This window comes from Maniola jurtina, chromosome 15 (genome assembly GCF_905333055.1).
Source record: "Maniola jurtina chromosome 15, ilManJurt1.1, whole genome shotgun sequence".
In the NCBI taxonomy this organism is placed as follows: Eukaryota; Metazoa; Arthropoda; class Insecta; order Lepidoptera; family Nymphalidae; genus Maniola; species Maniola jurtina.
Window position 1 is genome coordinate 5,157,471 of NC_060043.1, and position 15,321 is coordinate 5,172,791.

General features: G+C 39.4%; 2 protein-coding genes across 3 annotated transcripts; one reads left to right on the forward strand and one right to left on the reverse strand.

The window, feature by feature from the left end:
• Positions 1-331: 331 nt before the first annotated feature.
• Positions 332-12,299, forward strand: LOC123872773 (exportin-6-A). 2 transcript variants are annotated; one of them, XM_045917298.1, is made up of 22 exons: positions 332-502; positions 636-845; positions 1,163-1,360; positions 1,826-1,997; positions 2,611-2,740; positions 3,118-3,256; positions 3,619-3,785; positions 4,012-4,135; positions 4,420-4,502; positions 5,851-5,959; positions 6,367-6,459; positions 6,745-6,895; positions 7,120-7,297; positions 7,521-7,647; positions 7,924-8,064; positions 8,561-8,761; positions 9,247-9,425; positions 9,845-10,027; positions 10,389-10,581; positions 11,195-11,425; positions 11,785-11,927; positions 11,979-12,299. In XM_045917298.1, the coding sequence occupies exons 1-21, from the start codon at positions 500-502 to the stop codon at positions 11,881-11,883; spliced, it is 3,111 nt and encodes a 1,036-aa protein (XP_045773254.1). In that variant the 5' UTR covers positions 332-499; the 3' UTR covers positions 11,884-11,927; positions 11,979-12,299. The 2 variants fall into 2 exon arrangements, with proteins under 2 accessions (XP_045773254.1, XP_045773253.1); XM_045917297.1 differs by having other exon boundaries at positions 11,785-12,299.
• Positions 12,300-12,958: 659 nt separating this feature from the next.
• LOC123872776 (ADP-ribose pyrophosphatase, mitochondrial) lies at positions 12,959-15,313 on the reverse strand. Its single transcript, XM_045917302.1, has 4 exons — positions 14,941-15,313; positions 14,593-14,800; positions 14,146-14,294; positions 12,959-13,313 (listed from the first exon to the last, which is right to left on the reverse strand). The coding sequence occupies exons 1-4, from the start codon at positions 15,230-15,232 to the stop codon at positions 13,030-13,032; spliced, it is 933 nt and encodes a 310-aa protein (XP_045773258.1). The 5' UTR covers positions 15,233-15,313; the 3' UTR covers positions 12,959-13,029.
• Positions 15,314-15,321: the final 8 nt, after the last annotated feature.

Here is a 15,321-nt window from a genome sequence, read left to right on the forward strand (position 1 = left end):
TGTGTGTTTAGTATTTTGTGTTTTTTCTTTTTTTTTTCGTTAAGGGTTGTCTTGTGACTTATATTGCCTAAAATTATTTATTTATGGGATATAAACGCTTTTGACAAGTCCACTATGATTCAAGTAAGTTCTTTGTTTAAGGATGAGTCAGACCATGGTTCGACAGGATTAGAATCCAACAAGTACCTACCTATTTAGGCAGCCAACAACATTAGTAATCATTCATCCATGTTGAACAACATTTAGAAATATGTATAATGTTGGCAGTATCGCTTTTCAAAGTTGATGTCGTCAACTGTCAAGTGTCAATATGACAGTGACAAACAAAATGAAGAAAAATTGACTAAAAAAATCTAACCAAAAAAAATAAAAATATTTCATCCAATTATAATATTATTAAATAAACCATACTTGTATTTAATTTAATTTACGTGTCAAACACTATTACAATAACACACGGTTTTCTTTCAATATGTAAATTTTCACTATAGTTATAATCATGGTAAGTGATATCTTCTCTGAATTTTTTTTGTAATAAGAAGTTAGCTCTTTTTTAAAGAAGTTTAATAATTGCAGATTTTATTTTTAATTGTTTATGCATTTCTTTCGTATGTAATGGTCGTGTTTGTTTACAGTCTGATTTCGAAATAAGTGAGGCGTTGGCCTCATTAGAGATGCTAATGTCGGAGTTCTTTGCACCCACAACAAATAATTTCAGAAAAAGAGAAATTGAAAATATGCTAGAGAATTTTTCCAATAATCGCGATTCTTGGAAGCATTGTTTGTTATTTCTCCAAAAATCAGACAATCAATATGTTTTAATGTTTATACTTACTACATTAGAGGTAAGTTGAAAGTTCAACTAGTAAAGTTAATTAAGCATATTTTAATGGTTAAACATCCTGTTTATCATTATCAATGTAGCTACAGAATAAAGTTGGGCTGCTTGTGTGTCTGACAGATAAGTTTTAAAGTGTTGCACTGTTAAGAGAGATTAACTCTTGGCTCCTTTACACATTTAATTTTGAACACTAAAACCAGTGTACCAGTGTATTGTAAATTCTATTTTTATTCATATTTGATTTTGAAACTGCTCAATGAATGCTTGGAATTTATTCTATTGCCAAACAATACCATAAATCTGGCAACTTTTTTTTTCCAGAAAATAATAAATAAGCAATGGGTTAGTCTATCAGACAATGAAAAAACAGAAATCCGTTTGAATTTGATGAATGAATTGATGACAAAACATGAAACAATGTTGTATTTCATTAGGAACAAGCTAGCAGCACTGCTAGTCTCCATTGCTCGCTATGATTGGCCACATCTGTATCCTGACTTTTTCAGCAATATTGTAGAAGTGAGTATGAAAGGCATTTATCTGTAAGTATACGATAAGGAATAAACTTAAGGGACATAATATTATATCTCTGGAGATAGAAACTTGAGATTTTGCATTTAGCAATTTCAAAGCAAAGAAAAAATGGTATTTTTTATTATTTATACAGAAAAGATATCCTTAGCAATTTTTTCTGAGGATCTAGAATAGTAGAAATCAAAATGAAACCAACTAAGTAGAAAAATATCATAATATTATTACTGTGCTATGAGAGTGCAGCAAATTTTTTTTTGGTATTTATAAAATAGGTGCTACAATAATGGTTCTAAAATATAGAACTACCATTAACTCTTGTGTACATGATATAATATTCAGTAGTAAATTAAATTATTTTTAATTTGTAGTGATTGGGGTTAGGTATTGAATTTTTTTTTTGTTTTTTTTTAACTATTTGACGGTATGTGTTCTACCCACGTTTTTCCTCAGCTACTGAAATGTGAGGGTCACCAATGCATAGTTGGGTTGGTGTTAGCTCAAGCAGCCAGTGAAGAGTTGGGTGCAGCTCGTGATACAGGCGTATTACTGCTATCCTCTAGGAGGAGCCAACTTGAACGTCTTATGCTTAAAGGGATGCCTCAAATGCTAGCAGCCCTTAGTGGTAAGCTTATAAAAACAATTTGTGCTTTTAGATAATTTTACATTTGACAGTGTTTTGTGTCACAAAAATCGAAAGAAATACAAATTTTGTGTTTTTATTTATATGCAGCAGAAATAAGTACTTGTTTACGTAAAAATGGCTTTCACAGGCTTAATCCAGCGGCTGCAATAGTATTTTTTATGAAGAATAACACTACACATTATTCTATACAAAAGCAAACTATACAAATATTCCTAGTCCACTCTCGCTTTGGCTCTTGTGTGTTTAATGCTGACGTGTCACTGCTATGCATCTAGCTGATATTTTACAGCCTTATTCTTTATTTGGTGTTCTATTTCACGTTTAAGTTTTTCTAGTTTTTCCATTAAGAAAAGGCTTTTGTGATGGACTTGCATCATCATCATCTCAACCACTCACTGGCCACTGAGAACGGTTTTTCTCTCAGAATGAGAAGGGCTCAGACTATTGTTAATCATACTGGCCATAGATTTAGCAGACTTCACATACTTTTGAGACCATTGTGGAGAACTCTTAGGCATGGATTTCACAACCCTTTAAATATAGGAAATCATATATTAATGTAATTACAATAGCTTGTGATATAATATTGCAGCCATACTGGAGAAGAATGCTCAAAAGGAAGGCCAGTCCAACCCTCCTCCGTCCCCTACCAGAGGGTTGCCGCAAACATCGGCTTTGCCTGATCTACTGGCCAATGCGCATGATGTACATTCAGCAGACAAGTAAGTACATTTTACGCCACGAAAATTGAAAAAGCTGACAGCTATTGCACAGCATCCCCTGTGATTATGTAAGAAAAATGTATCCTTCATAATCAGTGGCAAATTGTGCCCCCCTAGATTGGCTTTGAAAAAAATGTGAACAGCAAATTCAACCAATCACAGGGCAGATTTTGCTGCCGATTACGAAGAATACGTTTTCCTTACACAATCGGGGGCCGGTTTTATATACCTAATATTATCATCATCATCATCAACCAATAGTCACTGCTGGACATAAGTTTTCTTATGGGAATTATTTTACTCATGTTCGGATTTCGGACATTAATGAAATGATATTTTTTCGCAATTGTATTTTTAACAATGCACTTTATTTTTAGAGCACTAAATATGGAAATAGTAGTGAAGTGCCTTACTACACTGCAGCACTTGTTTCTCTGGTTGCCGCTCTCATCACACGTCCCGCCATCACTTGTTACCACAGTTTTTTATTGGGGCAGTGTTGCCACACAATCACAGGTGAGCATTGCATTGATCTGGTATCTTTTTTAATTAAAGTTTAAAGTGAGAGCAGGGGTGAGGAGTATCTTTACAAACCTTTTAAACCTTGTGAGTTGACAGTTAAATGGGACAGCATTACAATTATGAAAAACTCATTCAAGTTGGTGGATAGCAGTTACACACCCGTAGCACCAACTCCTCACTTGCTACTTGAGCTAACACAAACCCAACTATGCATTGGTGCCCCTTATTAATAAAAATATTTATTAGAAAAATTGCAGTAGTTACTTGTTACAAAATTGGAAAAAATGAATGCTACCTGTGCAATGATCCATCTCCACCACATGTTTGTGCAGTGATGCTAGGCACCCTGTTCACAGAGCGCGGAGGCAGCGCTGGCCGGGCTGGGCGGCGTGTGCGAGCTGCTGTACCGGCGGTACGCGCCGCCCTCGTCGGCCGCCACGGCGCTGCGCCTGCAGCACTGTGCGCTGCGCCTGCTGCGCCATCTCACGCAGCACCCGCAGCACATGCAGCGCGCGCACCAAGAGTGAGTGCTTCAGGCTCGCTTCGCTCAAGCATTTGGACTAGACACACTGATTTCCTCATACCTAATATTGCATTGCAAGCCTTATTTAATAATTAAAAAAAATTAGAGTGTGTAGAACTGAGCCAATTTAAAAATCATAATTTCCCAAATCAACTCAGCCGAGAATCGAATCTGACACTTCTCATTAATGAAGATAATTATATAAATAAATAATATTTATTTTCAGTTATCTAAATAAGCTGGCCGAGTTCCTAAAGTTGTTTGTATCCCTGCATTTCAAGAGGTTAGAAGCAGAGCCCGAGTTTGATGCTATAGACTTCTTGTCATACTTATTCCAGTACACATTCCAGGTAAATATTCAAAAATACATATAATAAGGATACAAAGCAATATGTATAGATATACTAACGTTTAAGAACAAAACAACTTTCTGAAGTAACTAATAATGCTTTATTTAATACTTAGAAAACCAAGGGAGAGGGCTAGTTATCCATAACAAAGATCTAAATATCTAGCTAAGATAGTCAGTTCTTGATCTTGCAACATTTTTAATTGGTATATTTACTCAAAATACTTTATGTACTCCTAATAAAATTATTAAAAATAATTGTTATATTATTTTATTATTTTTCAGGTGCCAACATGTTCTACATTTGTAAGTTGCTTAGATATATGGATACAGTTCATTGACGTATTAAAACCGGAAGACACTCCTAAGTAAGTCGAGATTTCTTGTTTCTGATTTTTTAACTATTGTTAGCAAATATCAAAGTTCATAGTGAATTCGTATTTTAAAAAGTGGACACAAATTGGCACGCTTGCGTGTGTGATATGCAGGTGCGTAGTGGCACAGATTACATAGATAATCGCGCGGTGTTTACTAACCTTTGTGTAAAACGACACATACAGACTTCGTCTGCGTTGGCGTTTGCTGGCGCGCGTGCTGTGCTTGTTTGGAGTGTTTTTTTTTTGTTAAGAGTGGCTGGTTTTTGTGTTGGTTGGTGTTTTTTGGTGGTGGAACTGACTGGGAGGCGCTCTAAAGAGGCGCCGCGCGTATGTCGGCGGGCGCCGGCGCAGGCGGAGTCCATACTTGTATAAATTCAATAACTTGAAAATATCACAAACTTGACATTGGCTAATCAGAGTAAAGCCAGATTTAAAGAAAAAAAAAAAAAAAAAAACGACACGTACGCGCATGTTTCAAAATATGGCAACCCGTTACAATTCTGTAGAAGTTTTTTTTTTTCTCTCTCGTCTGGCTTTACAAAGATTATCCAATGTCAAGTTTGTTTAAACTATACAAGTATGGACCCAGTCTGTGCCGGCGCTCGCCGACATACGCATGGCACCCCCTTAGAGCGCTTTCCAGTCAGTTTTAACAAAAAAAAAACACACCAAAAAGGCAGAGCAAGCCCGCCAGCTAACGCCAACACAGACGAAGTCCTTCTGTAGAAGTTGTAGATTGCTAGCATGAAATATCACTACCCATATTTTAAATGCGAAATTGTGTTTGTTCATTGATTTATTAGCTTGTTTGTTTTTTGATCGACCTGTTTTTTTGCATAGGTATAGTAAGACTTTGAGAGTGACCTAAGCTACTTTGTATCCCGGAAAATCAGAGATCCCATGGGATTTTCAAAATCCTAAATCTCCGCGGACGAAGTCGCGGGCATCAAGTAGTTGAAAATAAAATATAACTATAATTTTGAGAGACTTTGAGTAATGTTTAGGCTCGCAGGAGGTGGATGGAAGAAAACTAGTCGGCGATAATATCCTTATAATAATTATATTCAAAGTTACATTTAAATGAAAAGACTAAAACTAGTGCTTATCTCTAAGGATGAGAATATTCTAACTTAATATTACGATTCCCACATCGCGCGGGTTCTGGTATTACGCCGCGTCAGCTATACGGGTCGTATTCGTACGTGGGAATGGGAATGCATGTTGCGCTGGCTCACTATGTATCAGCCGCTGGCTTCACCTGCGTAACATTTGTATAAATATTTTTCACCAATAATAAGCATTGTATAAAGTTTTTCTGTAAGCTTATATAATTTGGTAGGTATTGGGAAGCCCTTCAGGCGCTGGTGAATGGCGTGTTGAACAAGATACAGTTTCAGCACAACAAAGCTCAATTGCAACACCTTGACAACGACGTGTGCGATGATGATGTAAGTAGCATATAGTGCATACATTTTGAGACAGGACTCACCTTGTGACATGACAGTTGACACATAGAGCAATTAATATAATGAGTACTTTCTCGAAATATACGCATCATACACGTTATTTTAAGGGTGTCTGTCAATTAATGCGTGTGCATCGACAAATTGGATTGTTGGAAGATGATTTTGTTTATGACTAGTCTGATTGATCTGCTGAATTACACAGCTCCGCTCCACAAATTTTTAGTGGACCGGTACCCTTACATATATAGTCGAAAAATACTTAATAGTAACTTAAAAAAAATTGTTTCAAGTTTTAGTTTAAAAAAATTATTACGAAAATTTTATATTATGTAAATTACTAGGTCCTTAAAAATGTGAATAGTAAATGAAAAATATATATTTTATTGCAGGGAGAAACCGAGTGGCAGAAGTTCCTAAAACACTGTATAGAATGTATTGCGCGAGTGGCGGATTTGGCGCCTCTGGACGTTTTTACTGCTGTGGTATGTTTCACAAATATAAGCACTACCCATATTATAAAAGCAAAACATTGTTTGTTGATTTATTGGTTTGTCCCTCAATGACGCCGCAACAGAGCAACGGATTGACCAGATTTTTTTACATGGATATAGTTGAAGTCCAGGAAAGTGACATAGGCATAAAGTTAGAGATCGCCCAGGATCGAACCTCCGACCCTCTGTACATGAGGCCGACATCCTAACCACTAGGCTATCACGGCTTTTTAATTATAATGAATTATGGTGGAAATTAAGATGTATAAAATGTAGATGGAACGGTGGCAATGCTTGGCGGGCGTGCACGCGCGCGCGTCTGGACGCGGCGGCGCCGCGGGGGAGGCGGATCGTCTGCTGGCCGCGCTGCTGGACCTGGCCACGTTGACGCGGGTACTGGGCCGCCTCGCGCCATCGTTACTTGCGGGTAAGCTTTTTTAGACCCTGTACGCACGGAATTTGCACCGCACGTTCTTTGCACACTAAATCTTACCGAATACATAGTGATGGATGGATTGGATATGTAGTGGCACGATTGTAGATTTAATCATATCATAAAGTAGTCAACCGTTTCATGAAATAGACAAGTACACTATTTATGATTTTAACTTGTTTTCCCTGTGTAATTTTCAAATGCGTGTTTCCCACCAGAGCCGGAGCATGGCAGTACAGGTACCGGAGCTGCGCCGAGCGTGGGCGGCGCCGGGCGCGGCTGTGCGGCTGGCGCGGCGCTGGTCGAGCGTTGCGCGAGTGCGCTGGCGGGCGCCGCGCTGACGCGACCGCATCGCTCGCATCCGTCCCCTGCGCTGGCCCGCGCTCATGTTATACTGTGAGTTCAAGTCTTATAATAATACACATATTAAAATGGATGTACGGTCGGTCTCAGAATTCGAGTAGAAATTCCGCGAAACTATTGCATCAAAAACCTGTCGCTCTTATGACCTTTGTCAATAAACACGCCACACACATCTAACACATGTGCATAACTGTGCCACGCGAATATGATCATTAAGGTGCTAAACGACTTACGGCCTTTGACTGTACATGTACAGGCATGCGGAAATGTTCGCGTGTATGGGCGCTTGGTGCTGCTACGCGAGCGAGTGCGGCGTGCCGCTACACACTATGGAGAGCCTGTTCAGCTCTGCGCTGCCCTTCCTCGTGCCGCACGATGTGCCGGTAATCTATTTACATATCTTTTCTCTTTTTTAGGGTTCCGTACCTCAAAAGAAAAAATACCCTTATAGGATCACTTCGTTGTCTGTCTGTTTGTCAAAAATACCTATCGGGAACTTCCCGTTGAAATAAAACCATGAAATTTGATAGGTGGGTAGGTCTTAACGGTTCCTTTTTTCCTTTTGAGGTACGGCACCCTGAAAACGGTCTTCGTGAAATAGAACATCTGTACCGCTTGCGATGCACTGCCATAGTTAAAATATACTAAAAATGTTTCAGGAGCCACCACTTCTGTGTCACGCGGCAGCACACTTGCTGCTCAGTTTGTCGAAGAACGTCAAGTACACCACCGATCTGATGGTCATGCTGGGCGATCTATACAATCACGCTCAACGCTCTCTACATTATTTAGAACCAAAGGCAAGTTTAATCTAAATAAAGTATTAAGTACACCATCATTAACTTATAAATTTTGATATGATCTACACAACACTACATTCCCTTTTACAGCGTCCGTGGATTTTCCAGACTCTAAATCTATATATTTTGTTTTTATTTAAACTTTTAAAAACCTAATTCCACGTGGAGGCAGTCGTGGGCATCATCTGTTTGTTACAAAGGAGTAGCTTACATCTCGCATACGGATATAGGCTACTTTTATCACGGAAGATCGAAAAATTTCCTTGGGAGATTCAAAAACCTAATTCCACGTAGACTAAGTCACAGGAATCATTTGTTCGGACAGAGACATACATCATATAGCGTGCTCCCGTAATATATGGATATAGGCTATTTTTTATCACAGAAAATTGAAGAGGTCCTTTGGGATTTTTAAAAACCTAAATCCACGTAGACAATCGAGGGCATCATCTAGTAATAGTAGTAGTTTGTTTAATGAATTGTGACGATGATGCAGACGGCTGGCGTGGTGCGCGAGGCGCTGGTGTCGCTGGTGCTGGCGCGTGGAGTGAGCGGCGCGGGTGGCGCGCAGGACGCGGCGCGCGCGCTGCTGGGCGCGTGGGCCGGCGCGCTGGCTACGGCGGGCCCGGCGCACGCGCTGCCGCCGCTCACCGCGCTGCTGCACGCCTTCGCCGACGCACCCACCGCCGCCAAGAAGGTAATGTCTCGTTTAGGGACACTTGTGGCGTTGCGCTGCACGTTTTACATGGCGGCTAATGGTTATTCCATTCATGAAGAAACGGGTGGCGACCCCCGCAGCGGTACACGAGCAACCCTGTAGCACAACTACCCTACGCACCGCGCTGCGGAGAACGCGAGTAGTGAAGCTGCGTCGCACGCATCGATGTTTGCCGCGAGCAAATCAAAGGCACCCGACAACGCTGTTGTATCATGAACACTCATAATAATTAATTTAAGTTTCATCTGGCCGCGCCGCACAAAGCATTGCGCAACGCCCCGTGTATCCCTGTAAAAGGCCTCGCTTTAGAAAACTTCAACACACAATATTATGTTCTCTCGATTTTCTTTAGCTGTTTACCTCTCTTCCCTTCCCGCACCTTATCTAGCGTACTCTTATAATAAGTCAATAACTGTGACACATATGCAGATATATATTTAAAGGTTTATTTGGTTGGCTTTAAGATAATAGCTGAGGGCATATGCAGCGCAGCGGAGAGCGCTCTGCGCATGCTGTGCGAGCCGGCGTGCGGCGCGGACGCCGAGATCACGGACTTCTTCCTGGCTCTCTTCACAGCACTGCTGCCACAGCTCGGGAACTTCGCGTACACTGCTATTGATGTCTTCCTTGAGGTAGCACAAAGGTACGAAAGAAGAAGACTGGTCAAGTTTTACGTGTGATGTCTATTTTCAATTGCAAAATTTTTGGCCATTTTTTATTTGACAGACTTATTTTTAAAGAAACCTATATGGGTGCTGATTGACGCACAACAGACGGAAACGTTTAAGTGCGGAAACCAGCCCAGAGAGAAAGAAGAAAGATGGGTGCTGATTGCGGAAATGATATCCATTTTTAAGTTCAAGATAGCCGACGTGTTTTTTAAATGCATAATATGGGTGTAATATGGGGGGGTTTCAAGGTGCTGATTATGAAAAATATCGCTTGCTTATTATTAGATGCAAGGCCTTAGTTCGGGGTGATCTACTAGTTATTTATAAATGGAGTCGTATCTCATCCCTAGCGGTATCTGCAGGACTCGAAACGTTTGTTTTCTTTCATCAGGGGCTCGGGCGACGGCGAGGGTAGTTTGGAACGTTTAGTGGAGTGCGTGCGTTTGGGTGTGGAAGCGGGCGGAGGCGGCGTGCGCGTCCATGCAGTGCTGGACCTGTTACACTCGCACGTGTTACCTCGAGCAGATCCCGCCTCGCCCACACTAGCACGCGCAGCGCACAGACTGCTGGCAAGGTAAGGAAAGGCAATCGTGTTGAGGTTTAGGCCCAAAAAGGCTAGAACACAGAGACGTAAAGCAAGTTAAAAAAAATGTTGCGGTTTGGAAGGGTAGTTTGGAGTGTTTGAGCGTGGAGGGCAGGAAACGGCAAGCTTATTTGAGCGCGTAAGAACATTTAATACTTACAAAAAATTGGAAGAAAGACGTGCGGACGAATCCTAATCGAGAGAGGTTGCCTAGCGGCATGGAATGTATAAACATCGCGGCCGCTGCCCGCTCCGCAGGACGCACCCGCCGGGCTGCCCGCCCACTCGAGAGCAGGTCGTCGCCACGGCCCTACTTGCAATTATTTAAATGTTTTTTTGTTTAATTTCGCAGCGTTTTAGTACACCGATGGCGATACTTCTTCCCGCACAAGTGTGAAGGCGAGGAAGCGTTGCGGCGCACGGCGGAGCTGCGCGGCGCGCTGACGGCGCTGGGTCGGGCGCTGCTGCAGCCGGACATCGAACTGTTGCGCATCAACCTCAACACGCTCGACACACTCAACACCAAGTGGAAACTATATCACAAAGTAACTATGATTGCGAGTGAAGCGATGGGATTTTTTTTTTAATTTTTCATCTGCACTAAATGCATCAGTATAGTTCAAATCATTTTACGGTAAAATAAGTTTAAATAAACTGCGATAAAAGTAGTCCGCTAAAATGCAATTATTATCAAGACAATAAAAGACGCACAAGTCGATTTAATCATGATGGATAAAAACTAGTTCTGGAATAATATACATACTGTATGGAACTGAGGCTGTATGGATGTCAATATTAAATAGCTATAGTGTCAAGCTTTTCTGAAAATTATTTGCTTATACCGGACACTAAGTCCGGTTTACGGGTCCGGGGTGAATTTGTTGTTGGCTTTTCGTAGTGCTGGCCGCGCTTGGAACCCTCGTAGTTTTAGTTTTAAGTTTTCATAATTAATTCAATCATCATCAAAAAGTGTACCCAATTTGAATAAATGGTTTGACTTTGGGTTTGGCAATGTTATTTGGCTAAAAAGACCATTCAATTCAGCCTAACTTAACAACATTGTTACGTATTATTTGACTTATTTGTCTAAAACAGCCATTCAATTCAACGTAACCTAACAACATTGTTACGTAGCTTATCGACGCACATTTTTTACAGGCAATATTCCGTAGCGAATTCATGGGCTCGGTGCTAACGGTGCTATTATCGGGGCTGGTGGAAGGCGGCGCTCGAGCCTTATTGCTCGACGAAGCTCTCGCGGCCGTGCACGCCATGGCTGCCGTGGACTTCGTGGCCTTCCGACGCGCCTTCCTGCCACATTTTCTTCAGACACTGCCTGGTTTAGAGCCGCATCATGTGCGCTTGCTCGCCGACTTCCCGCCAGACACGGTACGTTGCCATTGCAAAACACACCCTATCTAATGGTAGTAAGGTTGAAGATTGTGTATACGGAGTGCGCTCGAGCGTTACTGCTTTACAAAGTTCATAGCCATATTTCACTTTTCATCATGCTGGTTGAGGATTGAGCGTGACTATAATTTTTTTTGGTTTTATTTTTCTCAAACCGTGAGTAAACATAGATCTGTCAAATATAGCTTTAAAATGTTAGGAGTCAGATGCGCACAATATTATGCAAGAACCTTTGCTGTTGTAGTGTCACAAATACTTTTTCTATAAAGCAGCATCCACATACTAAAAATATTAGCATTTATTAAAGAATAGATTGTACTTTTGCGTCTTGTTTCCAGGATCTACCAACGTTTACGCAAAATATTCAACGGCTTATGAACGACGTGAACTGTTACCGCACATATCAGTCCCTTGCGTGCAACACGATGGGGTCCTAGTAAATCCACGCCCTATGAATTTCGGTGCTGAGTTCAAGTCACCAGTTCCCCTAGAACGAGTTTGGACAACTCACAAACTTTTGATGGTTTTTGTAAGTGACCCCAGAGCTAAGATGCAAATACAACATGTTCTGCTGCTACAGAAAACGATTGAAGACGTCAAACTTTTCAATAAATTCTAGGCATTGTACGCCCTGGCGTGATCTCATTTGTCCATCGTCCTGCCAGAAGACATTACAGTTTGTTTGGAACCTAAAATCAACAAAACTCAGATTTCTTTTTGAAACTGAAACTGTAAAAAGTCATTCTAGGGGTGCACAAAAATTTAGTTCAAACTTTAATTAAGTACTTGCATTGAATTTATTGAGTCAAATTATTGTAATCTTGAATAGCTCAATGGTGTACAGGTTAAAATCTACATGGGAAGACATTTGAATCTCGCCATCTCGCCTATTTTATCTGTGGTATAAGGTAGCCTTTCTTTCAGGAATGTGTGAAGCCCACCAATAGGATGAAGATTTCCATAGGTACTTACCCTTAACTTAGCTCTGTTTGAAGTGTTAATTGAATTCCTCCTACACATCCCTGTGGCTGAGAAAGGATCTTGAAAGAATAGGCAATATATTAGTTATGTCGAAAAACATTCCTAATATAAAAAAAATGTACAATGTATGTAATATACAAAATAATAATAGAATGTGCAATTTATCTGTAAAAGGGCGTTACTTCATGTAAATAAAACTGGTCATTTTACGACCACATAGTCTGTTAAATAAGATTAATTAGCATGGGACCAAGTTTTATGCTAAATCTACTAATATTGCTTGACACAGACTTGTGAAAAGATAGAGTCCTCTTCGCAAATATCTCAGCATCCAGGTAGGATAATCAGTTTTTCTTATTTATTTAGATAGATTTTTTAGCTTGTTTAGTATAATGGAGCCTCTATCTTTCCTCAAGTTTGTATAATTCATAGGTTGACACTTGGTGTTAATGCAAAACAAAAAAATGTGTTTATTTTTCTCTTCTTAGAAGCTTATATTATTTAAAAAGGATATGTAAATAAATGAATTGATATCATAAATACGTTTTTTATTTTCATAAAGCATTTCACAATATCAAGTCACACTCTATATTACAATTCACTTATTTTTCTGTATGTTTTTTAAGTACTGCATTGACTATGTCTTTATGGCTTGCATAGAGGTTTAAATCAGCTGTAATGTCCACCCATCGTACACCGACAGCGTCATCGCCAGCTTTAAGATTGAATGCTCCTACTATTAAACCTGTTTCATCATGGAAGTTATAGGCCACTGTTTCCATCCAAGCATTGTCAGTGTTTCGAGGATCATCTACATATCCACTGTAAATTTCAATGCCATCACTGAAGAAATTGTGGAATTTCTCTTTCCATTGGTCTTTTTCATCTGAAGGCAAAGAACTATTGTTAGAATACGTTCGTAAAGGTTAGATATTACTTGATATGTGAGGTCTCAAATGCACTCATGGATATGACGTACTCGCAAAACCCAAAACAATGTGGAATATTGTCTGGAGTTGGTTGTAGCTAGGCATTTGTCTAATCCCAGACTATAGTAAAATAACATATGACAAAATAATAGCTATGAGTAAGGAACGAGTTCAACTGAAAACGAGAGTTGGCGAGCAACAAGAAGAGTCCTAGTAGTTGAGTAGTTTTGTCCTTGGGGCATGAGCGAGTTTGCGAGTGCAACAGGCGAGTAATCACCCGTCATATATTAATCTACGCAAACGGCGCATTTTACACTAACATTTTTGACAGCTAAGAGAGCGTCGCTGAGCGCGTTTTTCTTTGATAGCTCTTGTTGCTGTGATTAACTAGTGGAGAGAGAGTTCTCACTAGCAGCGTCCGTAGTCAGCAATCAACAATTAATATTATATTTATCTCTTATTGCTACAGTTTCTCTCATGATATTATTATGAATATTCTCATAATGATATCAATTGTATCTTTTTTGTGGGAGAGAATATTTGATAGCTAATTGCTTTCTCGTTGGCAGTGGGACAAGTACCAAATGAGTGAGCATACAAAATATTTGATTTGAGTCAAATGCATCAACTTGCTCGGCTTAGGGTTGAGTGTTACAAGTATTTCTGCCATTTTAATGATTATAATGAATACATACTTCATTTTTACCCCTATTTTAATTGTTTTTCTTGCAAAGGTTTTATAGAAAATATACATATTAATCTGGAGTATAAAAGTAATTAAATAGAAACCTTCAGTTGCCTCAAATGAATTCATGGCTTCTTCTTGGAATTCCCTGATGGCAGTGGCTGCAACTTTCTCCCCAGGGTCCACCATTCCTCCCGGAAGTGCCCACTCTCCTGTGTCTCTTCTTTTGATTGCTATAAATTGTAGAACAGACCTGAAATATTTATAAAGCAATTCTAAGAATTCATATATATTTTTTATTTTTTTATTATTGGAACTCAAAATAAATCAAGAATTAAAATATGAAGTGTAAAAAAATTAAAAAAAGCAATCAAAATATGATTTAAATATCTTGCATGTTTTTTGAATTTAAAATTTAAAAAAAATAATTAAAATCAATGATTTATTATCAGTTGAAAGAGAATTGTCTTATTTTAGCTGGCCTTGACTTAACATACAAAGGTAATTGCTTTAACTACCAAAAATACATAAGTAATAATTGTTTTACCTACTCTTTGTTATCTAATTTTTTCCACCGAGTGACGACAGGATCAGCGGCATGGTTAGGTCCCCAACGGCCAAGCACTCCTCTACCACAGATACCAGTCCTGCCTACTGGATTTAGTGGAAAGCTGTCCTTAATCTGATATATACCCATATAACTTTTTCTATTGACATTTCCATCTATATCATTCCATTTTGGTGTGAAGGCAGGGTTACCTGTAATTTTTTTCCAATATAATCAACATAAAATATTTCGATTGTGAAGGTTTGCACGGTGGAGCTTGAGCTTTTTTACAGATAATTTCAAACATGGTCATGGTACCTATATGGGTTAGGTTGAATTTATCTCCCCCTACCTATTTCCCTATCTGCCCACGGTTTGCCTTCAATAGTAGGTGAAGTATAATTAGATGGTTTATATTCCTTAAATTCAGAAGACCATGGCACTTTTTCATCAGGTACAGGAAATCTTTCAACATTTGACCGAGGATATATTGGGGAACGACATTTATAGTGAATGCCCATTGCGGATAGAACAGGCCGGATCATAAATGATACAATCTGTAAATACAAGAATGTCTTAGCCACAGAACACTTAGATACTCCTGTCCTAACATTAAATAACGGTTTAATTAAATTAAACCTCATTAAAGTTTCAAAAATTACTAATTTAGCCAGAATAGTTTTGACTTGTTTTTGTTTGTTTAAAAAAAGGTAAAGAGTTCCTAGACCTTTGT